Genomic DNA, 22,683 nt, shown 5'->3' on the forward strand with positions numbered 1-22,683 from the left:
ACTGGATTCCAGAGTCTTGTTATTTAAGAATGCATCTTAACCGGTACTACTGAATTTATCTTACGTGCAGCCCAGATTCAGTTTTGGGCAGCACGAAAAGTTTCCGAGGTGCTGCGGGTACCCCGCCTCAGTACACCGCGTGTGCGAGCCGAGCTGTGTGCAAGCCGAGCTGCGTGCGAGGAACGTGGCGCGAAGGCCGGGGGATGCCTGGTAGCTCTCCGGCATCCCGGGTGCCCGGCTGCGTGGGTGTGAGCCTTCGCGCGACCACGGGCCCGCGCCTCTCCCGCTCTCGCCGGAACGTGACCGCAGCCGCACCTCTCCTCCAGCCGTTTCCCAGCCAGACGCTTCCTTTTTGGTCCTTCTGGACGTTTATTGTAAATTCTGTGACTAAAACACGCCGGTGAGCCCGGCCCACTGACAGATGGATCAATCGCCCCCTTCCCGGCTGAGCGGGGAGGAAACACCCCACCCCGGAGCCTCGGGAGCCGGCAGCTGCCTCGGGACGAGCTCCTCGGAGCCCAGCAGGCCGCGGAGCCCTGGCCCGGGTCGGTCTCCGGGCGCTCCTGCCGGGGTGGGGTGCAAGCCCGTGCCCGATCCCTCTGGGGCGACTCTGGCAGGTTCGCTGGCCTCCGAGGAGGTGGTCAGGGTGCCCTGGCGCAGCAGGCTTCTTTCCGAGCCGGGGCAGGGGAGACCGACCGGGGAAGGGGCGTCTCGAAGGGGTGGAGGCCGGAGCGGGCGGGAGGTGAGCGCGCCGCGGGCGTGAGGGCAAAGTTCCCGAGGTCCGCGCGGAGAGCACACGTGTATGTGCGCGCGGGGCTAGGCCGGGGCCGGCAGGCTGCACTGGGGCCGGAGGGGATACTTCCTTTCCCTGGCACCATCGGGGAGACGCTCTGTCGGCCTCGGCGCCCGGGCGCAGGGACGCCTCAGCCTACGGAGGGTGGAGCCCCCGCTCAGACCCGGGCCACCAGGCTAGGATTTTTCTAGCGCCCTGCTCCCCGCGCCCCCGGATGGCTCTGGCGCCACGGACTCCGCGCCCTCCAGCCTCAGCTCAGCTCCCCAGGCTTCCCAGACCCGGCGGCGCAGGGGGCGGGGGCAGGGGCAGTGGGGGTTGGAGGGCGCAGCCCGTCCCCAGGGTGGGGAGCGCTGCGCGGGGAGGAGGAGGGTGCCGACGCTTGGGTGGGTTCGAGCACGAGCGGTAGCCGGGGGAGCCAGTCAGTTTCCGGCCAAGGCAGCAGGTCAGTCCCAGGAAGGGCGGGCGATTGAGCCGAGGGAGCCGGCGGCTGGGCTCTCCTCTATGCCCGCGATTCCCTGCGCCGCCGCCACCGCCACCGCCGTGTAGCCGCCGCCGCTGCAGAGCATCGCCGCGCTCCCGCGCCTTGCGCCGCCAGCCGCCTGGGAGCCCGAGCGCCGAGCCCGGGGCGGAGGAGAGGGGCGCGGGCGCGAGAGCCGCGGCGAGGGAGCCGCGAAGGGGGAAGGGGGCGGGCGGAGGGAGGAGCAGGGAGAGTGGGAGAAGGGGGAGGGAGAGAGGAGAGCTAGGGAGAGCTGGAGAGAGCGAGAGCAAAGAGCGAGCGAGGGAGAGGAGAGAGAAAGACACACTCACGCAGAGACACACGGTCACTGGAATTCCATTAGAAAAAAGTGAGCCGAGCAAGGGTTAGCGGGAGAAGATTATTTTTGAATCTTGTCTTCGTCTTGGTGCGAAAGAAGCGACTCCAGTCTCTCGTCCTCGAAGCTCCGACTGGATTGTTCCTGGGCGCTGACACCCGTCGGTGGATTTCATTCCTATTTGCATTTTATTCCGACCCCCTCCCTCGCCGCTTCCTTCCAGCCCTTTACTCGCAAATCGCCTCTCTCCCCACCTCACCAGGCCCCTCCTGGGAAGCGCAGGGGAATTGGACCCGCGGGGACTCACGCTTTCCCGGACGATTGGAAGGGAGGGCTGACCCCAGGACCGGGCTCTTGGCTTAGAAAGCCGATACACAGATACGCGTATATTTGATTGTAGCGGGCAAGGGGGGCGTCAAGAGGCAGCCCACCGCCCTCCTCTCACCCCACCCCCTCCAGCCAGAGGCAAGAATCGCAGGACTCGGGATCTTCATCGGGTGGACTAGCTGGGATCTCTGCATTGGATTTGGGGCTGATTACCACTGCTTGACTATTATTATTGTTGTTGTTGTTATTTTTTTTACACAAGGGAGAAAGACAAAAAACGGTGGGATTTATTTAACATGATCTTGGCAAACGCCTTCTGCCTCTTCTTCTTTCTAGGTGAGTACCTGCGGGCGGCGAGCTCAGGGAGAGGCGAGATGCCGGAGAGGCGGGGGGCAAGCGGAGCGCCGGCGGGGGGCTGGCGGGAGGCCGGCGGGGAGAGCGCGCCACGGAGCGAGCCGGGCCCGGCGCTGGCGAACCGAGCGGGGCCGGGCAGCGGGGACGCGGACGAGGGACCAGAGCCACGGCTGGCTGGCGACGCGGGGGGATCGGGAGGGAGACTCAACATCCGAACCGGCCCCGCAGACACGCACACACACACACACCCGCGCTCGATCACATGCCAGTATAGCGCTCATCTCCCCCGAAATAATGGGTTCGAATTGTGGCAACTTAAGGAAAAAAAAAATATCCAACTCTTGATCTGCAAGGAGGGAGGGAGGGAGAAGCTCCGAGGCTTGGAAAGAACAGTCCTGCCGGGTCCGCCTTTCCTGGTCTGCCCCCCCCACCCCCCAGTCGGTCGTGGTGGAGGGCGCGGGTTTCTCCGGCGGCTACCGCTTGGACATCGCGGGGTGGGGGGGAGCGCTGGCAGTCACTCCCCACCTGCCAGCCGCGCCTGGCAAATGCAGCCCGCGTCCCCAAACCCTGAGCCCCTAACCGGCGGCTCCACTCCCCGGAACACTTTTCAAGTTTCTCCCTACCCAGTCCGGAGCCAGATGGGTGGGCGGGAGCGGAGGGTTGTGAGCAGCCGTTCCCGGCCTTCCCTCCTCCACCTCTGGGGGCCGTGGACACCCGTGACTGGTGGGAAGAGACCGGAGGGAGGCCAAAGTTCGCTTCCTCCGTTTGAAGAGGGTGGGAGGCGAGGGAGGAAAAACGGGTAACAAAGACCACTGCTCCTTCTGTAAGCGCCCCCCTCCCGCCCCCGCCTCCAGGACGGGAGGAGGGGCTGCCTGGCGCCCCGAGCCCCACGCAGTTTCTTTTCCACACACAATTCCCAGCCGCTCACTCCCTTAGCTTAAGCTCGGTGAACTCTCAGCGGCTTGGGAAATGGGTCTAGAGAAGGCAATCTCCGGAGGGAGATGAGGAAAGGCGGGCGTTTGCAAGGCTGTGCACCACCGAGGTCCCAGGCAGGGCTGCTGCCAGGGAGTAGATGCTCCCATAGAGGGAGCTGAGTAACTACTGTGTGTGTGTCTCTGTGTGTGTGTTTGTAAGGAGCACACGTCTGCTTCAGTGAGGGTGCAGTTCTACCACCTTGGCTTGCTGTGTAGCCAGTGTTAAGCCAGGCTGACCAGCCGGGGTCATGATCCTACCCTCTCCCTCCTACAGCAGGGGATCCTGCCCCGAGTGGGGAGGTAGGAGGTGGTTACAGGAGGATGTGTGTGGTCTAAGAAGTGCCCACCAGACTAGGATAAGGGACCGGAGTCATTGGGTGTCCACGCAGGCTCTGGACTCTCTGCCTGTCCCCTATGCTTCCCGCCAGGTGCGAGTCTCCAAGGGGGCAAGGCCCTGCTCTGGTGTGTGGCCTTAGAGGTCCTGCCTCCATCAGCCAGAGGCAGCTTCTCTCTGGGGTGGGAGGGGCTCATCGAGGAAGCTGGAAGGTGCTCTGGGCCAGCTGTGATCCCGAAGCCCTTTCTGACAACCCTGGCAAGTGGACTCTCATTCTGAAGGGGCTACTATAAAATCTGACCTTTTCTCCCACCGCTGGTTTGAAAAGCCAGCCTTCTGGGTCCAAGCATGATCAGGGCCAAGGGGAAAAAAACTGTATTTCAAGCAAAACAGCCCGATTGTCTACTGCTGAGCTGCACACCCCAGGATGGGCAGGGCTCCCAAATGTGGGTACCATCTGGGGTCAGGGGCTGGAGAAGAGCAGTGTGGGCCCCTGGTCATTGCAGGCAGGCTTTCTTCAGCCAGGCAGGCCGAGGAGTCCACCTTTCTCCTTCTCAGAAGTGGGTGTGTATGCGTGTGCTTGGGGGATGATCAGAGAGGCCCATCCCAATGTCTGCAACCCTGGAGGCTGTGTTGAGAGGTGGGGGTGAGAACAGAAGAGCAGCAGGCTCAGCATCCCATTGGGTCACAGCCTTTCAGTTTCCTTTCCTCGAGAAGTCCCCTTCCAAAGCTGGGCTGAGTGGAGTGACCACAGATAGTGAAAGACTCTGGGTTAGGCCAGTGGAAAGGAATGGGAGATGGGTTGGTGTTTAGGAAACTTCAGCCCTGGGGCCCTTTTCCTGGCAGGGAACTGGTTGAAAATTCCACTGGGTGGGTGGGTGGAGGGTGGGGGGAGGTTTTCTGGGGCTTGAGACTTGGTGGTCAATTTCAGCTGGGGGCAGAGGCCTTTTGTGTGCCCTTACACTGAGATTCTGAGTGAGGTCTGGGCTGGATAACCCATGGTGGAGAGAGAGAGAGAGACCTTTCTTGCCTAGTATCTTGACCTCAAGTGCTGACCCAGGGAGAGAAGGAGATGGGGAAAGTGACTCGGGCGGGGGTGTTGAGCTGGCCAGGGGGCCACTTCCGACTGGCTTTCTAGCACATGCTCTAACTCTGGTGGGATGTTGGATGCAGTAGGGCAATTGTAGCTCTGTGTCGCTTCTCCACCCCTCTCTACCCCCGTGTCTTGATGGATCAAAGTTTTCTCCTAATTTAGGATTTGGAAACATCACCAGGATACCTCCTGCCCTTCACTCTCTTAGGATTTTTAGCTAAAGGCTGCATGCTGCAGGGATTCCTTTCTCTGGCTGGGCTTGATTGGTTCTGGGGGTCATGGAATGAACTAGAAGAGTCAAGGATGGTTTGGTGAATGGATGCCCTGGCCCTTCGCAGAGTGCATCCCTTGCTTGGTCACACGAGCCAGGTGGCAGGATGGGGGAAGCCCTCTCTTTTGGCATGGGAGCCTCCCTAAGATTGTGCAAGGATCATCCTGTGGGGCTCTAGGCCTCAACTGTAGGACAAGCAAAGTAAATGTCCTTATGGCCTGAATCCCCTGGGCTAATCTGACCTTTAAGCACGCTGTGAATTCTGTGCCTACAGAAGGCTAAGGAAGCTAGGAAGTTCCATTCCCAGGCCCTCTATGACAGTGCAGTCTTCGTTTCAGTCAAGGTGGGAGGGCATTAGCCTATGGGGAGGCGGGGGGGGGTGAAGTCCGTGGAGGGCCCAGGGCTGTGCTGTTCCAGAGGCTCCCGCAGGCTGGCTGGGGGCCGCAGGTGCAGGCGGGGCCGTGTCAACTCATCTGCTCTTGGGGGCCCAGCTGTACCTGGGTCCTGCTCAGGGAGGTAGGAATCTGCTGAAGCCGGGAAAGAAAGATGCTGCCTCAGCTTGTGTGGAGGACGCCTCTCCAGCCGTTGCCGGGCCTCAAACTCCGCGCTGATTTCTTCTCTGGTCTTGTCTCAGCCTGGCCACATCCATCAGCCTTCCTGTTCTGGGGCAGAGGTCTGGTCAGTGGGAGAAGGGCACGCTTTTTGCTCTGGGCCCCGAAGAAACCTTCTGTACCCCAGGCCCACCCCTACTGCTCTTCTCTCTTGCCTCCTGGGGGTGGGTCTCCCACCCGCCTGGTCCTACAGGGAGTGGATGGATTCCTGTTCCCTGGGGGCTCTCGGGAGTGAAGGCCCGCTGTGCAGCGCGCTGCCCCTAGGTGTCGCTGTCTCCCTGCGGTAGCGCCCCCCCTGAGCAGGGCCTCCCAGGGGAAGGCCTGAGAGCGGCTTTTCTGGGTAGGGATGGGGGATTCTGCGGTATTGAAGACGGGACTTCTGGCCTAGGATTTTATTATGTTCTGGGGCTAGATGGAGTCGAGGAAGCCTCCCAAATTACTCTTGGGGTCCAGGAAAGAGCAGTCATGGCTCTGGGCCCTGGTGCGTGCTTTTCCTGGGGGCAGGATCTGGAGATAGGGGCTTGGCAGAGGACAGAGGGGCTGGGAAGACGATGTCTGTGTCTGGAGGAAACCATTTTAGGAGCTTGGGTTTGAAAGGATCAGGCGAGCCTGTCCTGCCGTTTCTCTCTCTTCTTCCTTGTCCCCTCCCTCCTGAGGCACTGTGGGTGTGGACACTGGGGCCAGGATGGGAAGGTGGCTTGACAGGGGATTGCACATTGGTGGAGGAGCAAGGTTCCATTTGCAAGGCTGGGGTCCGAGGAGGGGAGCTTTTCCTTTTTGCAGTTATTTGGCTTTTGGAAGGAAGAACAAAATAAGAGACAGAGGGGAAGGCGGTTTCACAGGAGGGTGGAGAGGAAAGAAAAAAGAGGAAAAACAAGGCCATTCAAAGATAAGAGTTTTGTAAAAGGTAATGAAGAAACAGACCTTTTGGGAGACTGTTAGCAAGAGAAGCGCAAGGTACAGCCAGGCACAAGATACAGCCAGGCACAAGCCGAGCTAGAGTAGGGAGGAGAGAGCAGGGTGCGCAGGGGGCATGGATGCTCCCCAGGCTTGACAAAAGCATTTTCTATTGGAGGGGGCCGGGGTGGAACTCGTCTCGCAGACGGCGAGGGTTCAGATCTCTGTCTGGTGTGAAGTTGGACTGGAAGGTGTGGAGGGGTGAGGCGCCTCCTTCTTGGGCTTGCTGGGACGGTAGAGTTAGGCTCATCTGTTCCTGTCTTGTCTTAGAGTCAGAATGAGAGTCAGAGTGAGTACACTGGGAATCTGAGGGGGCGTTTCCACCGCTATGTGTGACCTTTATTTGTCATCACCCTTCTTCGGGCCTCAGTTTCCCTAGGGTAAAATGTGGGGTTGGACTCTATGGTGTCTATAAGGTCCTAACAGGCTATGACAATGAAACGACTTGACACTGCTTCCAAGGCTTAGTGCAGCGCCATGGGTGGGCCTCTGGCTGGAGGTTTATTGGGGTTTATAGGAGGCCTGGGTGGTATGAAAGTGAGATCTTCCCCAGTCCCTGCAGTCCCCAGCAAGCCGTGCAGCCTCCAGCCAGCCGTTCAGTCCCCAGCTCTCTGCTGAGGCTGTGACATTCTCATTTGGGCTCCTGACTCTTAAACGGTGATCTTGAGCCGGGATCTTCCTGGCTTTATTGTGCCGTGCTCATAGGCCCAGGGCCGCTGCTAAGGAGGAATGGAGTGCAAACGGAGAAAACTTACTTGTCCATCCAGGGGAGGATGACGCCTGAGTTCTCCCTCGGGTGTGAGGAGGGCTGCCCACAGAGTCGCCTTGGTGGGCTTTGGTGTGAAATGGGTGTGACGTTCCCAGCAGGGCCCAAGCCCCAGGCCTGTATCTTGGGTGGGAGATTGTGGCGGCCGTCATTCATGCTTGTCTTCCCTCCCCACCACCCAGACGAGACCCTCCGCTCTTTGGCCAGCCCTTCCTCCCTGCAGGGCCCCGAGCTCCACGGCTGGCGCCCCCCAGTGGACTGTGTCCGGGCCAATGAGCTGTGTGCCGCCGAGTCCAACTGCAGCTCCCGCTACCGCACGCTGCGGCAGTGCCTGGCAGGCCGCGACCGCAACACCATGCTGGCCAACAAGGAGTGCCAGGCGGCCCTGGAGGTCTTGCAGGAAAGCCCGCTCTACGACTGCCGCTGCAAGCGGGGCATGAAGAAGGAGCTGCAGTGCCTGCAGATCTACTGGAGCATCCACCTGGGGCTGACCGAGGGTAAGCCTGGGCGGGGTGGCCCAAGGGGAGGGGGTGTGGCACAGGCGGAGAGGACATGTGGCGGGCCAGGGGTTCAGGAGGGAGGACTAGGTGATGGGGCAAAGTGGCCAGCTCTCTGTGTCTACCTGCTAGGGGAACCTGGAACACAGAGAAGTCGCCACCCCACCAAGGAGGGTGGCATTGTCGGAAAAGGCCAGGAGAGACAAAGAGGAGGCAGAAGCGGCAGCTGGAGAGGAGAGAGGGAGGTGGTGGGAGGAGGAGAGCAGGTGCTGGAGGAAGTGGGGTGAGTGGGGTGGGGGAGGTGGGCAGGGGTTGGGGAGGATCAAGACCACATGATTCAAGCAAGGACGGTGTGAAGTGGTTCCAAGAGAAGGTGAGGTAAGAGTGACCAGGCAGAGATGGATCAGTGAGAACCAGGAGAGAGAAGGGGCAGGCTGGGTGCAGGCAGAGAAACCAGCCACTTCAGCTGCCCCGGCTGCTGCCCTGCCCCGGCTGCTGCCCTGCCCCGGCTGCTGTCCTGCCCTGGGGCTGATCCCAGAGCTGGCTGCCCCTACTCTGCTCTTCTGGCTCCTGCCTCCCTGCTTCCAGGACACCAGCCCTTCATGTGGCTTCTGCAGCCCATGGCTGGCCTGTCACCTTCTACAGGGCTTGGGGCAGTGTGCAGGCAGCAGGCCCCACATCCTTTGGCAAACCTGCCCCTGAGTCACAAAAGTAGAACCTATAATCCCTCCGCCAATAACACACTCTCGCATCCCCTTCCCCTCCAGACCTGGGTGTGGAGGATTTGCATTTGTTTAGGAGGTGGGTCACTGTAACCAGTTTATTAATTGAACGCATGTTTATTGAGAATGTATTGTCTGCTATGCTCTAGGTGTTGTAGGAACAGTTGAGGGCAAACTGGTGCAGCCTCTGGCCTCCTGGAGCTGAGTCTGGCTGGGGTGTGGGTAAATAAGGGGGCTTTTCTCATTTGATGGCTTAAGTGCTGTGAGAGGGAAGACACAGGGTGTGATGGTAGCAGCTTGGAGGGGGCGTCCACGCCCTTGCCGTGAAATCTAAAGCATCTTCCTGGAAGAGGCAGGCTTCAAGCTGGGGCTGAAGAGTGAGTCAGAGTCACGAAATGGAACATAGGTGAAGGGAGGCAGGAAGAGTGTGGGAGGTGGAGGGAACAGCATGGAAAGGCCCAGTGTGAGTACCGAACCTGTTTACAGAGCTGCAAGTGGCCTAGAATGGTAGTGGGTGGCAGGTGGTGTGTGGCGGGAGGTGGTGGAAGTGGGGAGGAGAATTAGGGGCAGAGGGAAGGATCCCTGAAGGGTTTTAAGGGCGATGATCAGATCTGTGCTTCAGCAAAATGTTTCTGTGGTGCCAGTGGAGAGAGTAGATTAGAGGACTGTCCAGAAGCTGCTGCTGTGATACAGGCCAGGAACAGTTGTGGCAGAACCAGGACAATGGCAAGGAAGGAGAAATGGGTCTAAGAGCTCTTTATTTATGCATTTGTTATTTTTATTGGGGTCTCACTATGTTGCCCAGGCTGGTCCCAGACTCCTGGGCTCAAGTCATCTGCCCGCCTCGGCCTCCCTAAGTGTTGGGATTACAGGTGTGAGCTACCACACTCAGATAATTTTTAAATATTTTTTTTGTAGAGATGGGGTCTCGTTATGTTGCACAGGCTTATCTCAAACTCTTGGGCTCAAGCACTACTCCCACCTTGGTTTCCCAAAGTTCCAGGCTTACAGGTATGAGTTACTGCCCCCCGGCCCTCTGAGAGTTATTTAGAAGAGAGAATCCTCAGGTCTTGGTGACCAACGGGAGAGGAGAAGGTGAGGGGAGAGAGGAGTCAAGGAGGGCACCCAGTGTCCTGTCTTAGGCAGCTGAGCAGGTGATGGAGGCCTCAGAAGAATCAGTCCAGTCTTTGAGTGCAGAGGGGAGGGCAGGGGGATGGGGAATCTATTTTGGAGCCCATGCCTTGTTGACCACACCCTGCAGACGTGCAGGTCTGGAGTTGAGGGAGGAAGTGGGTCTGAGTGAGACTGAGGAATGGACATGAGCCTGCAGGTGAAAACTAAGGCCAAGGGCGTGGGTATGACCACAGTGAGAGGAGGGTGGTAACAGACCCTGGGGACCATCTTGGGGACCATGGCATTTAAGGATGTGGAGAAGGGAGCCTGCAGGGAGCTGAGAAGGTGCTGGGGAGAGGTGGGAGGAGCAGCAGGAAAACAAAGGGGGGCTCATCCCAGAAGAGAGGACCCTCAACATGGTCGGATGCTTAGGGTTAGCTGAGGCTGAGGCTCTTAGCTTCTTAGGCATCTACTGTGTGCCTCAGAGGGTGACACACTGGAGGGGCCATGCTCCCCATGCCAGCCATCGTATAGGGCAGGAGACCTTTTCCCTGGACCCTCCTGCTGGAGGGAGGAGCCTGGTTAGGGAGCGGAGGGGAACAGGGGGATTAGGAATGATGAATGTAGATGACTCTTTCTGGAATTTTAGTGTAAAGAGAACAAAGGATGCTTAAAAAAAAAAAAAAGATGGGAGAGGATTGAGCAGTTTAAAATCTAAGGTCGGACAGTAGCGATGGCGATGTTGCCATGAAGAAGACGGAAGGGTCTTCTGTGGAATGATGCCCTTGGGAAGGGGAGGGGCTGGGTCCAGGGCACAGAGTGGGCCAGGGGATGAGCCTTAGAACAGGGGAGCAGTGCTCCCTCTAGGTGCTGGGAGGGAGGGAGGAAGCGGCTGCAGGTGTGAAGCCAAATAGACAGGGATCCCTGACCAGTCAGAGATGGCTCGAATATGTTCTAAATACAGGAATAAGAAATGCGTATAATTACTACCATCATTAATAACAAAGTATTTCTCATGAATCAGGCGGTGCCTTCTCCCTAGCAACCTGGATTCCTAGAACTAGCATGAGCAAAGGGAGGAATACTGTCCTGAGGGTACTGCACTCTATTCTTCAGGAGATAAGGCCCTGTCTTCACCCAGAGCCGGACTCTGTAGCGTACGAAGAAATAAAGTGCTCGATGCCTGAGCTGAGTAGTTTTGTTTCTTGTCTTCTTTCTGGCAACCTTCAGTTTCCACCCAAGGGAGACTGGGCAGCAGGTTTGGGTGGGCTGCAGAGTGGACAGGGGAGAGGACAGGACAGAACTGTCAGCCAGAACAGCCGAGTTGAGCACTTGGGCCTTTTAGCACCAACAGCGCTTCCCATCTCACTGGCTCCCTCTGTATCGCTGCATCAGGCCACAGGAGGACTGTGCTGATGGGATCCAAGGGAAATAAGCATGATGCTGTGTGCGTTTAGCTGCACACTACTGTGTGGTGTTCAAGGCCGCTTGACTGGGAGTGCCTGACTGCAGATGGCTTTTCTGGTTCTAAATCTTGTTTTTTTGAGACAGGGTCTCACTCTGTCGCCTAGGCTAGAGTGCAGTGGCATGATCACAGCTCACTGCAGCCTCCATCTCCTGGGCTCAAATGATTCTCTCACTTCAGCCTCCCATGTAGCTGGGACCACTGGAGCCTGCTGCCATGACTGGCTATTTTTTTTTTTTTTTAAAGCAGAGATGAGGTCTTACTATGTTGCTCAGGCTGATCTTGAACTCTGGAGCTCAAGCAATCCTTGTGTCTTGGCCTACCAAAGTGCTGGGATGATAGGCGTGGGCAACTGTGCCTGGCCTTGAGTCTTTTTATTTATTTTTTCATGAGGCAGAGTCTTGCTCTGTCACCCAGGTTGGAGTACAGTGGCAAGATCATAGCTCACTGCAGCTTCAAGTTTGTGGGTTCGAGTGACCCTCCTACCTCAGCCTCCCGAGAAGCTAGGACTACAGGCATGTGCCACCATGCTTGGCTAATTTATTTTTTATAGAGGTGGGGTCTTGCTATATTGCCGGGCTGTCCTCGAACTTCTGGCCTCAAGCAATCTTCCCATTTTGGCATCCAAAGGTGTTGGGATTATAGGCATAAGCCGCTGCGTCCCGCCTGGTTCTAAGTCTTGAGATGGTTTATTAATTCATTTATTCAACAACCATCGGTTAAACACCGACTGTGTGCTTCAGAAGGTAACAGCGCTGTAGGAACTGTGTTCCCTGTGCTGGCCGGCAGACAGGTCGGGAGACCTTTCCTCTGGGCCCTGCCTAGAAAATACACCCTTACGTTTTTCCTTCCATAGAAGACTGCATCTTTTCCCCATAGGGGAATTCCACCTTCTCCTGGGTCTTGGGAGCCCAGAGGTAGTTTCTGCCCAGGGCTGACCAGGCGAAGCCAGGAGGCCTCCAGGTAGTGTTCTTGTGAGTGGCGGGGTCTACCTGAGAGGTAAGCATCCATGGCCTGTTGAGCAGTCTCCCTGAGGGGGACTGTGAGTCCTTCCTCCCTGTTCCTTGATAACATGTAATAACCTGGCACAGGCCTGGGACTGTGGAGAGGGCAAGAATCGCTGAGAGGAGCAATGTGTGTAGCCTTGGATTTTCCTTCTGATTCTCAGCCTCTCCTTGGCCCCTGCTGGTGGGCGTGATTTACCATGGGGCTCTGCTCCGCCTTCTTCCGCTCCCTGGGACTTAGCTCTCAGTATGCAGTCGAGGTGCACAGCAGGTGCAAAGAGCCTGTGGCGGCAGTGGGGAGAATGGAGAGTGGGCTGGGGTAGGAAGGTGACCTCAAGACGTGGCTGCTGAGCTGCTAGAGTCTGAACTGCAGAGGATCTGGCGATCATTTGGGCTCCCTACTACCATCTGGCAGGGAAACTGAGGCATGGATGGGTGAGATGGCCTCCCAGGGCACACACAGCAAGCTCGTGGCAGGACCCAGAGTGGGTCCCAGGGCCCCAACTCCTTATCCAGGTCGCTTTTCACTGCCGGTGGGGAGATCCCATGGCTTGGGCCCCGTTTTCCTCCACTGCCACCATTTCCTCCACTACCACCACCAGTATTTACACAGGGGACTGTCAACTGTTGGCTGCATGGGGACTTAGAGACCAGGTTTCTTGCCCTCTGCAAAGGTGACACTGAAATTCAGGGTCTTTTGGTCTGAAGATGAAGAGCAAGGGCTTCTTCCATTCCCAGAATCTGACATTCTGGCTCTGGTTTCAGTGGCTCATGCCTCAGGATTTCTCACTGGTGAATTCCATGGCAGAAACAGGCTACACAAGTTGACTTAAAGAGGCTGGGCCCCTCCAAACCAGTTCCGGAAGAGGCTGTTCCTACCCTGCCACCCCTACCCCATTAATCAAACTGGCCTAGCTCTACCTAGGCCCGTGGCTGCACTAGATGCAGTAGGGAAGGACAGGCCCCCCCTCTCCCCATCTCCCCGGGGGGACCATCTGCCGGACAGAAGACTGATCTTGGGAAAAGGGGAACAACAGTACTTATTCAGGAATGATTTGGTTCCAACAACACTCTGCATTTTGGGACACAGTATTCCCAGCAGTGAAGCACTTAGACTTTGGAGCCCACTGCCTGGGTGTGAACCCTGGCTCTGTCGCTTGTTAGCTGTGTGACCTTTGTCAAGCTACTTAATGTCTCTGTGCTCCTTGTTCCTCCTTATCAGTCAAACAGGGAGAAAAATAGTGCCTATCTCATACAGTAGTTAAGAGGATGAAGTGAGCTATATCTAAAGCACTTTCAGTGCTGGCACTTGGAAAACATGGTATAACATTATTTTTATTGTAAAAGTGATTTCCTAAGTTCCTACATTGTTTGGCCTCAATAAATAGCAATGGCTGGTCACCCCACCTCAAGGAGTTTTTCAAGAGAGTCTAAAGTGCCCGTGGGTGGGGTGGAGGACACTGAGATCATCCAGGCTGGTGAGGGGTCCAAAGGCCCCAAGGAGAAGGTGGGATCACATATGGGCCATAAACAGTGTGTCTTGACTGGGCGTGGTGGCTCATGCCTGTAATCCCAGCACTTTAGGAGGCTGAGGAGCACAGATCACTTGAGGTCAGGAGTTCAAGACCAGCCTGGCCAACATGGTGAAACCCCATCTCTACTAAAAATACAAAAATTAGCCGGGCGTGGTGGCAGGCACCTGTAATCCCAGCTACTCGGAAGGCTGAGGTAGGAGGATCGCTTGAACCCAGGAGATGGAAGTTGCAGTGAGCTGAGATCGTGCCACTGCACTCCAGCCTGGGTGACAGAGTGAGACTCTGTCTCAAAAAAAAAAAAAAAAAAAAAAAAAAAAAAAAAAAAGGCTCATTTGGATTAGACTGTCAGCAGATTCCAGCTGGGCACCTGCTATGTGTCCTGGGTGTCGCAGGGCATGAGGGATGCTCTTAGGAAGTGACATGAAAGGCAGAGGCTATTCCTTATGCAGGGAATGTGCCTCCTCCTTGTCATCTGGGGCTGTCCCTTTTTCTAGGGGTCTGCCGGGAATAACAGGCAGCCTGCTTGCTCGGTGAGCCTGCAGGGGGCTAGTTGAGTCTCCACTTCCAGCCTCTGGGTGACCACATGCAGAGGGGTTGCAAAGCCCATCTTCCAGATGCATGATACCTTGCTGCAGGTAGCCTTGAAGAGGCTGCCCCACCTGTGCTCACTCCTAGGCAGAGGGTGCCTGCCTGGGCACTGGGCCCTGCCTGGATGGGAAATGAGTGTGTGAGGCCGTGGGTTATCACCAGTGCCCTGCTTCTCACTACACACACGCGCACACACGCACACGCACACGCACACACACGCACACGCACACACACGCACACGCACACACGGGCAGGGTGAGTGATGAGCCATCAATTTCCCCTTGCTGATAACATCTCAAGAGGCTATTTTCTTTCCTGCTGAGGCCTTAGCAGAGGAGGGTGGGATTCCTGACATACTGGTAGGGTCTTAAGGGGAGCCCTGGGCCATCCATCTCCTGTCACTCACTCGCTTTTCCATTCCTGAGCCCCCGAGGCACCCAAAGCCTCGAGGAAAGGTCCGAGGACCTGCAGGTGGTGGGGAAGACAGGAGGGCCCTGTGGGAGAGGGGCCACGCAGACCGAAGCTGGGGATCAGATCACCCACTGAGCGGAACTTCAGCCCCTCCAGCAAGATTCTCCTGGCGACACGATGGGAGGCAAAGAGGAAATTCTTTCCTCCTCAGTGACCTGGGCGGAGCTGGCATGGTGTGATGGGAAAGGATGCTGGTGGGAGGGCCAGGACAGCAGAGTCTAGCTCTCGCCCTTCCAGGAGTAGCTTTGTGATCTCAGGCAGGTTTCTTCACCTCTATGGGCCACCTCACAGCCCTCTCTTGTGAAATGGGGAATGATTGTGGAGAGCCCTTTGACTTCAAATCCTGCGATTGATACCTGGCCTTACGTGGGCCAGCATTGCCCTACTTCCCCCAGACGCACCTGGAAGTCCTTCCAAGTGGGCCGGCCGTGCAGTGTGGTCATGAGAGAGAAGTGTCAGGCAGTTCTGAGCTGCTGTCAGGGAGCTTCTCCTCTAGTTGGGAGACAGACCTGCCTGGGTGAAATGCTAAACATTTCGTTGCTAATGTGCCCTGGTCCTGCAGTCTTCACTTTGGGAAGGGCTGCTCTGTCTCTTATCCCCTGGGTGGCATGAGCTTTCCCCTGTTAGAGAGCTTTCCTGCGGCAGAGTTGCTAAGTGCCAGCAGCGCTCTGGCCCGGAGAAGCCCGTGTCTGACGCCTGTTCTGTCTTCCAGGTGAGGAGTTTTACGAAGCCTCCCCCTATGAGCCGGTGACCTCCCGCCTCTCGGACATCTTTAGGCTTGCTTCAATCTTCTCAGGTAAGTGAGCTCGCACTGGGACTTGGCCAGTTCTTCTCTTGTCCCTGTGGCGTGGCAGATGGAGCTCTGGGCTTGGACAGGCGTCCTGGCATCCGAGGATGGCCCTGCTGCCCATCAGCTCGCCCTTAACAGTTCTGAGCCTCAGTTCCTCCTCTGTAAAGAACACGATGCCCACCTCTCTGGGTGCTTGTGTGGAGCAAGGTGTTGGTGGAAATTGTCTGGTCAGCTGGCTGTCATGGAGTAGGGCTTGAATCTGGAACCTGGTGTCACCCTTCTATCTTGGCCTCGTTCCCTCTTTCCAGTTCCCTGGCTCTCCTGCTTTGGAGCTTTTCAACTTGGTCATGTTGCTTACCCTGTCTGGGCCTCAGTTTTCTCCATTGTGATGGGAGAGTACCGTCCTTACCTCAGTGGATTGCTGTGAGGTCTAAGTGGGTCAGTGGGTGGTGAAGGGCTCAGCACGCTGCATCAGTCAGCATCAGCTGTGGCTTGGTGTTACTGGTCCTATGACGATCTGTTCTGCCCTGGGTTTTCCCTCTCTCTTGAGGGCTCTGCTTCTTGAACCACAGGAAGGGAAGTGTCTGCAGGAGTCACTGTGGTCCTCAGGCCACCCCCTGTGCCGTCCACCCTGGGGAGTGATACAGTCTGCATTGGGTTCTAGCTTTGCCAGGCTCCACATGTAGGGGCCAGATGAGCTCTGGGGGTCTTTCTTCTTGGCTTTGTTCTCTGTGGCATCTGGGAGACGCTGGGCCCAGGGCAGCCCACCCTGCCTGGGCGCTGGGGAGGGGCTTCCAGTCTTGGGAGTGCTCTGTGGGGGTGGGGGGTGAGCTCCTCTAGGGATCGGTGGAGACTGATGCTTCAGGGGTGGCCAGAGTGGGGCTTGTTCTCAGGGATCTTTGAGCACAGGAAATCTGGTTTACAGGCAGTTTTGTGGCAGTCTTTGAAATCTTCTGGAGTTTCTATGGCTCTAAAGCAGGGTTTTCAACAGCAGTACTATTGACATGTTGGCCTGGATAATTCTTTCTTGTGGGAGGAGCCGTCCTGTGAGTCTGAGGATGTTCAGCAACGTCCCTGTCCCCACTGGATTCCAGCAGTGCTCTTGCAAGCTGTGACAACAAAGATGTCTCCAGACAGGGCCACATGTCCCTTCGGGGCACAGCCACTGCCAGTTGAGAAGCACCGCTGTAAACCGTGAGCTGAAAGCATTTCCAGTGGGACCCTAAGCCCTTTCGAATAAAGAACTCTCCAGGGCCATGTTTCTCAACCATTCTTTTTTTTTTCATTGTTGTTTGCTGGGGAGAAAAAATAATTCTTCCTAACTAGTGAGATTAAATACCAAGGAATAACATTTTGTCTCGAAGGTTTGAGTTTTGGAGGACCAGAAGCCATGGTAAGATCTCCTTTCTCTTTTTCTTTTTGCCCACTCAAGAACCAGCTTTTGCTCCCTTGAGGTGACGCCCTTCCCTCCTGTGGAGAAAGCACGCTCTAGGAGATTGAAACAGGGATGATACACGTGTCCCTGGTGGGAGAAATCTTGGATGCCCAGGAAGGGAGGTATTGGCCAGGGCGTAGCCATCTGGGCATGGCCTTGGGCGCTGGTGATGGTTGGTTTGGTGGTGAATGGAGTGGAGACCTCAATGTCAGCTGTGTTGAGCACCTTGCCCTGGGCTCTCGACATCATAATCCCCCCGCCCCAGTGGGGTCATAACAGAGGCTCTGAGCTCAGAGCAGCTTCCATGCTGGCCTTGCCTGTGGGCACCATGGCAGCTCTATGGTAAGTCTTGGCCAAGGGCTGGACTGGATGGGGTTGACTGGGAGTCCTTCCCGCACAGGCATTCTGATTCTTACATTTCCTGATGAGTTTTGCATGGAAATCCACTTTGGACCATTCCTTCTGAGGCAGTGCTCTGGGGCTCAGAAGCAGGTTGAGGATGCCATTAGCCTGTGGATGCTATGGTGGGCACACCCTGGTGGCCCCCATATGCACCCACGTTCTACTCTGTGTGAAGGTCAGGTACTGGCAGATTACTACTGCGTGCACAGGTGACACTGGGCTTCCCTCCAGTAATAAATAGCTTTGACTTGCTCCTGGATGTTGAAGTGCAGAGATCCTCACCTTAGCCCAAGCCCCTGCTGCTCCTTGGACTCACACTTAAATATCTTCCTAGCAGAAAATCTTTACGTAATGGACTTGACACTCTGTGGGACAGGATGTTGACAAGACAAATGAGGAAATTACTAGGTCTGCAGCTCACTGAATCAGCCCGCTTTCACCTGCTGCCCAGAGATAACTGGGCCCTACGCAACTCTGGGTTTCTGTGCTCCAGGGACCACTCCCTGCCATGAGGGCTGGGCTTTGGGGACTGTGCTGGTCCCTCCTCACTGCCTCTGATGACTCTGCTCCACCCAGAGAAGCCTTAGGGGTAGGTAAGTAGGCAGCTCTGTCTGGGGAGACTTGGGCACATAGTTGAATAGGGAGGCCCTGGCCCTGCCACGAAGAAACCAAGCTGGGGCTGGGCACAGTGGCTCACACCTGCCTCTAATTTCAGCACTTGTGGAGGCCAAGGTGGGGGGATTGCTTGAGCTCAAGAGTTTGAAGCTGCAGTGAACCGTGATGACACCACTGCATTCTAGCCTGGTCGACAGAGTGAGACCCTGTCTCAAAAAAGCCTCCCAAAACACACACACAAAAGAAACCAAGCTGGCCATGGTGAGGAGCTCAGCAGAAAGGAGGCGAGAACGGGAGCTGGGAGGTGGTTCCAGTGCAGTCCCCACCATAGATCCCCTGTAGGGTCTTGGGCAGGCTCATTTCATGTACCAGATCTTGTGTCTGAATGAGGACGTGAGCTTGGAGCAGTGCTTCCCAACCTTTGTCCCATCAAGGCACACAGAAAATGGTGATGTGGCAGGGTGAGCAGACCAGCTCAGTGCTCAGGCCATCACGAGCCTCCTGCTTGTCAGCGTCTGGGCACACGCATCCCCCATCTGTGTGTGGTACGCTGGCTGCAAAGTCTTGTTGTGAGTAACCAAGAACCTGCGCTAGAACTTTGGCATTAAAAGGCTGTCACCCCGCAGGATTGCATGAAATCCTGTGGGAAGCCCCTCCCCAGCCCCACTCATATTGCCTGCGTGCTGCCCCCTCCGCTTCTCTGTGTGGAAAGACTGTGGGTAGGGAGGGAGGCGTGGAGTCTTGGTGACCGCTTCTGGGCTGTACTATCTCCAGGTGGGGCATCAGGGAGGATGCTCCTGTGTCTTTGGGACTCAGTCGCTACTATCTGTTTACCAGCTCCTGTCTGTGAATTCAGGGCTCCGTTATAGGGGCCTCCTGGAATGTCTATTCTTCTTCATCTCTTTCTGTTGGAGTTCTCGGAAAGTCATACTGGGATTCTGTTGCAAAGCTGCCAGGATTCCCGCAGCAACCTCCAGTGTCCAGAAGCCTTGGGGAAGGGCAGCTTCTTCCGTCCTCTCTGCCCAGTGCTGCCTGACAGACCCTGGGCTCAGCGGTGGGTCAGCGAGTCCTGAGTCCAGGACCAGGTAGGGAGCAGTGTGGCTGTGATCTGAGTCACAGCGACAGTGATGTTAGACGTGTCCACATGTCCTGCCCTCCCCTTCTATGTGGGAAGAGATTTCATGGAGAAGAAGTGAGTTTTGTCCTGTTTCTAGCAATTCAAACTGCCCTTGAAAGCGTGGGACAGTATGTAGGGAGGTGCCTGGAAGAGCGCGGGCCTTGAGCCAGACAGTCCTGGGTTCGAATCCTGACCAGGCCTTTTAGGGGTGTGTGATCTTGTGGCTCACTGTGGTCTTTTTGAGCTGTGGTGCCTACGTCTGTAAGATGGACATATGATGCCCTAAGAGGGTTCGGTGGGAATGGATGTCGGCAAAGTGCCCATGGCGCATCAGGGACTGAGCCAGCTTTGGCGTGGTGGGTCATCCTCTGTCTGCCTGGGGTGCTCAGTGGAGGCAGGAGGTTGTTTAGGTGGGTGCAGGGGTTGAGGAACTGAAGTGGAGCATCCTTCTCATCCCCAGGCTCCGTGACCCTGTGACTGCTGAATCCCAGCTGATTTCACCTGGGGAGGCAGGAGAGGGTGGAACCAAGGTGGAAAAGAAAGAAGAGATCTTTCGGGAAGAGAGAGGTTGCAGAGGGAAGGAGGACCTGGAAGGGCGGTGTGGAGCCAGCAGGGATGTGGGCCTGTAGAACTAGAGAGAGGTGGGTGGACGTCAAAGTGGTGATGAAGAGGACTGGGTGGGTTGGGCAGAGGTGTCCTCACCAATACTGGGGCCATGCCTAAGGGATGGGGAGAAGTGGGCAGATGGCCTTGGCTGTCATCAGTGCTGTGTCTGCATTCTCGTGAGGGGCAGGGGCTCCGGGGTCTGGCCATGCAGTGCAAGTGTGGCTAGAGGCTTGGGCATGTGGCATCCTTTCTGAAGCTGGAAGGGAACTTAGGAATCATGGAGGCCCACCCCTTCACCTGACAGAAGGGGAAACTGAGGCTCAGAGGGATGGCACACATGTCGATGGTATTCTAATCCCCGTCCCACCTCTGAAGCACTTCTCTAAGCCCCAGTCCTGTTCTCTTGCCCAACCTGGGGCCAATGGCAACACCTACCTCTGAGGATTTTTGTTAGGACTAAATGAGATAGTGCAGGTGAGTTCTTGGCCTGAGCCTGGCATGCTGCTCTAAGCTGTGTTAGCTTTTTAAAACATTAGTATGGACTGGTTTCTCCAAGGTCCAATGGCAGGTTGTGGCTGGGCCAGCCTAGAACCCAGCATTCCAGAAACTGTGTGTGCCTTTGCTGATGCAAGGCCGCCTTTCACGCTGGGATAGTGCTTGGTCGTGACTGGAGTAGAGGTGATAAGGTGATTTCCAGAGAGCAATGGGCCCCTGAGGCTCAGAGGGAGTCTTGGGTGGGGACAGCCATCATGTGCTGTGCTGTGCTGTGACAGGGACAGATAGAGGCTGGTGAGTGGCCTGGGCTCAGTGGCCTTTGTGGACTGGAGGTGGAAGAGATGGCATTGTCTACCATGGTTGGCCAGCATGCATCTGGGGTGGGTCATCTTGCTTGGTTGGAGCCTGGAGAGGGCCAGGGATGTTCTCGTTAGATGCTCCTGTGGTCCTTGTTGGAGGGCGGGCTCAGGAGAAGAGGGAACTAGCACTCAAAACGCTACCCCTTGCCAAGAAGCCTTGCATACAGCCTCTGAGAGGTGACCGCCACCATCCCCTGGTGCCACAGCACTTTGTCCTTTATCATGGTGCTCGCTGCCACGTGTTGGGGGCATGTGTGCGATTGTATGTGTTGGTCTCTGTGTTCTGTGCAGCCATCACCCTCTGTGTCCTCTGCGTGTGTGACACTGTCCTTTGTATCTAATACACGGCCACCGAGGATCCTGGCATCACGGCTGGAATGTGGACTTTGAGATCGGCTAGTCCTCGTTTTGAATCCTGGTCTTACCTTACTGTGAGAGCTCACTGGACCCCCTGAACCTCATGTTTCTTATCTGCAAGATGGAGCAGTCCAGCTGCCCTGCAAGCATTGGCACTCAGCGTGCCGGGGCACAGGAGCACCCTAGGTGCTGACGAAGGGTATCACTGTTTGCTGACTGGAGGGAGCTGATGGCTTTGTGGGAGGTGCTAAGCAATTGTGAGGTGTCACATGTGTGTGACATCTTAGGAGTATCTGGGGCATTGAGAAGGGGCGGATCCTGGCCGGGGTGTGCAGGAATTGCTCATGGAAGGGGCAGGGCAGGGCAGGGCAGGGCAGGGCAGGGGCAGGGCTGGGGCAGGGCTGGGGCAGGGCTGGGGCCAGACCTTGGAGGAACATGTTTTGTTCAGTAAATATTGAGTGCTTCGTGTGTTCCGGAGATGGTCAACCACTGCTGTAAGAGAATCAGACCCGTGTCCTCACTGTGTGGTGCGACAGGCAGATACTCACTTAGGGACTCCCTAAGTGGCTTGTTTTCAGCAGCAGTGTAGACCAAGTGCTGCCCCAAGAGTTCAGGGGAGGCAGCAACCAGCAATGACTAGGGAAATCAGGGAAGTCTTGCAAGAGGAGAAAGTGTGATGTGGGAGTGGTGTTCCTGGTGGCATCATGGCTGGGAGGTCTGGCCGAGCCTGGGGTGATGAAGGAACTCCAAGTCTTTTGAGCTTGGGGGCTCAGGGGACAATGAACAAGGATCCTTGTGGCAGACAGGACAGTGGCCTCTCTGGGGTGCTCCAGCCCAGGACTTCTCCGTGGCAGAACTCAGGATGACTCCCTGATTAGGGGGCTCGGGTCCCTAGGGAGGAGTTGGTCTGCCCTTGGTGTGGGGAGAGACTTATCCCTGGGCTCAAAAGTCAGTCCCCAGGAAGACACCCCTGTGGCCTGGTGGGGGCTGGGGGAGGATTGGACCCGGCTTTGCTTGGCCAGGTGTCTAGGGAAGCCCCTTGCCTTCCTGGGGTCGGCTCCCTCTGTGCGCCCCAGGCCTGGGGGCAGGAGACCTAGCCTTTGTGTGGGTACCCCCTCCTCTCCTTGGGCTGCTGAGCAAAAGAATACAGGGTGAGGCTTTAATGTTTCAGCAGGTCGGGCTGGTGCCTCTCAGAGACCCCGTTCCGAGGCCACCCTGTGATGAGGTGGGGTCACGGGGCTGAGGGCAGGGAAGAAGCGGAAGAACAGCAGAGCAGCAGCTCTCCCTGCCACCTTTGCGGTGGCTCGGGCGATAAACTGCTTATCCTCAGGTTGTCTCCCTGAGCCGAATGCAGAAGTGTGTTATTTAAATTTCAAAATCACGTTCTTCTTCTAACAGCTGTCAGAGGCTCTGAGTGTCAACGAAAATTGGGCTTTAGCTGCAGCTCTGTCACCTCCGACACCTCCCCTTTCAGGGAGAATTCATCTGATGGCCAGGGAGTGGGTGTGGGGTGCAAGAGAGTGGGGGCTGTGGGGACAGGGAGAGGTGAACTGTCAGGCGGTGGAGACAGGTGACTGAGCGGCTCTCACGGTGCTTGGGGCCGCCAGGAGGAAGGCAGTTTCCCTTTCTGCAGGGGCCAAAGCTGGAGGGAGCGGCATTTTCCCTCTTCTGGTTTCGTCTGCTCGCTCTCTCTGTCAACACCAGTGGCCTCAGGCTCTTGTCAGTGGGTAGAAGGATTTGCCGGCGCTAAGGTGTGAGCAGAGTGTTGGTGATTTCATCTTTGGTTGCCTTTGTGTCCAAGTGAGAAATTGCTATGAGAA

The 22,683-nt window shown here is 56.6% G+C and overlaps 1 protein-coding gene across 6 annotated transcripts in view; it reads left to right on the forward strand.

Annotated features, from left to right (window-relative positions):
* Positions 1-406: 406 nt before the first annotated feature.
* LOC105482101 (GDNF family receptor alpha 2) overlaps positions 407-22,683 on the forward strand; it is a 100,442-nt gene continuing 78,165 nt past the window's right edge. Inside the window, exons 1-3 of one of the 6 annotated variants that reach the window (XM_011742050.3) lie at positions 407-617; positions 7,475-7,789; positions 15,400-15,483. In XM_011742050.3, coding sequence (XP_011740352.2) covers positions 422-617; positions 7,475-7,789; positions 15,400-15,483 — 595 coding nt within the window. In that variant the 5' untranslated portion in view covers positions 407-421. Of the gene's footprint in view, positions 618-1,513; positions 2,269-7,474; positions 7,790-14,496; positions 15,205-15,399; positions 15,484-17,538; positions 17,908-22,683 lie in introns of those variants that run through there. The other 5 variants (XM_011742052.2, XM_071068533.1, XM_011742053.3 and 2 more) reach the window with 5 other exon arrangements.

Source organism: Macaca nemestrina, chromosome 8 (genome assembly GCF_043159975.1).
Source record: "Macaca nemestrina isolate mMacNem1 chromosome 8, mMacNem.hap1, whole genome shotgun sequence".
NCBI classification, from domain to species: domain Eukaryota; kingdom Metazoa; phylum Chordata; class Mammalia; order Primates; family Cercopithecidae; genus Macaca; species Macaca nemestrina.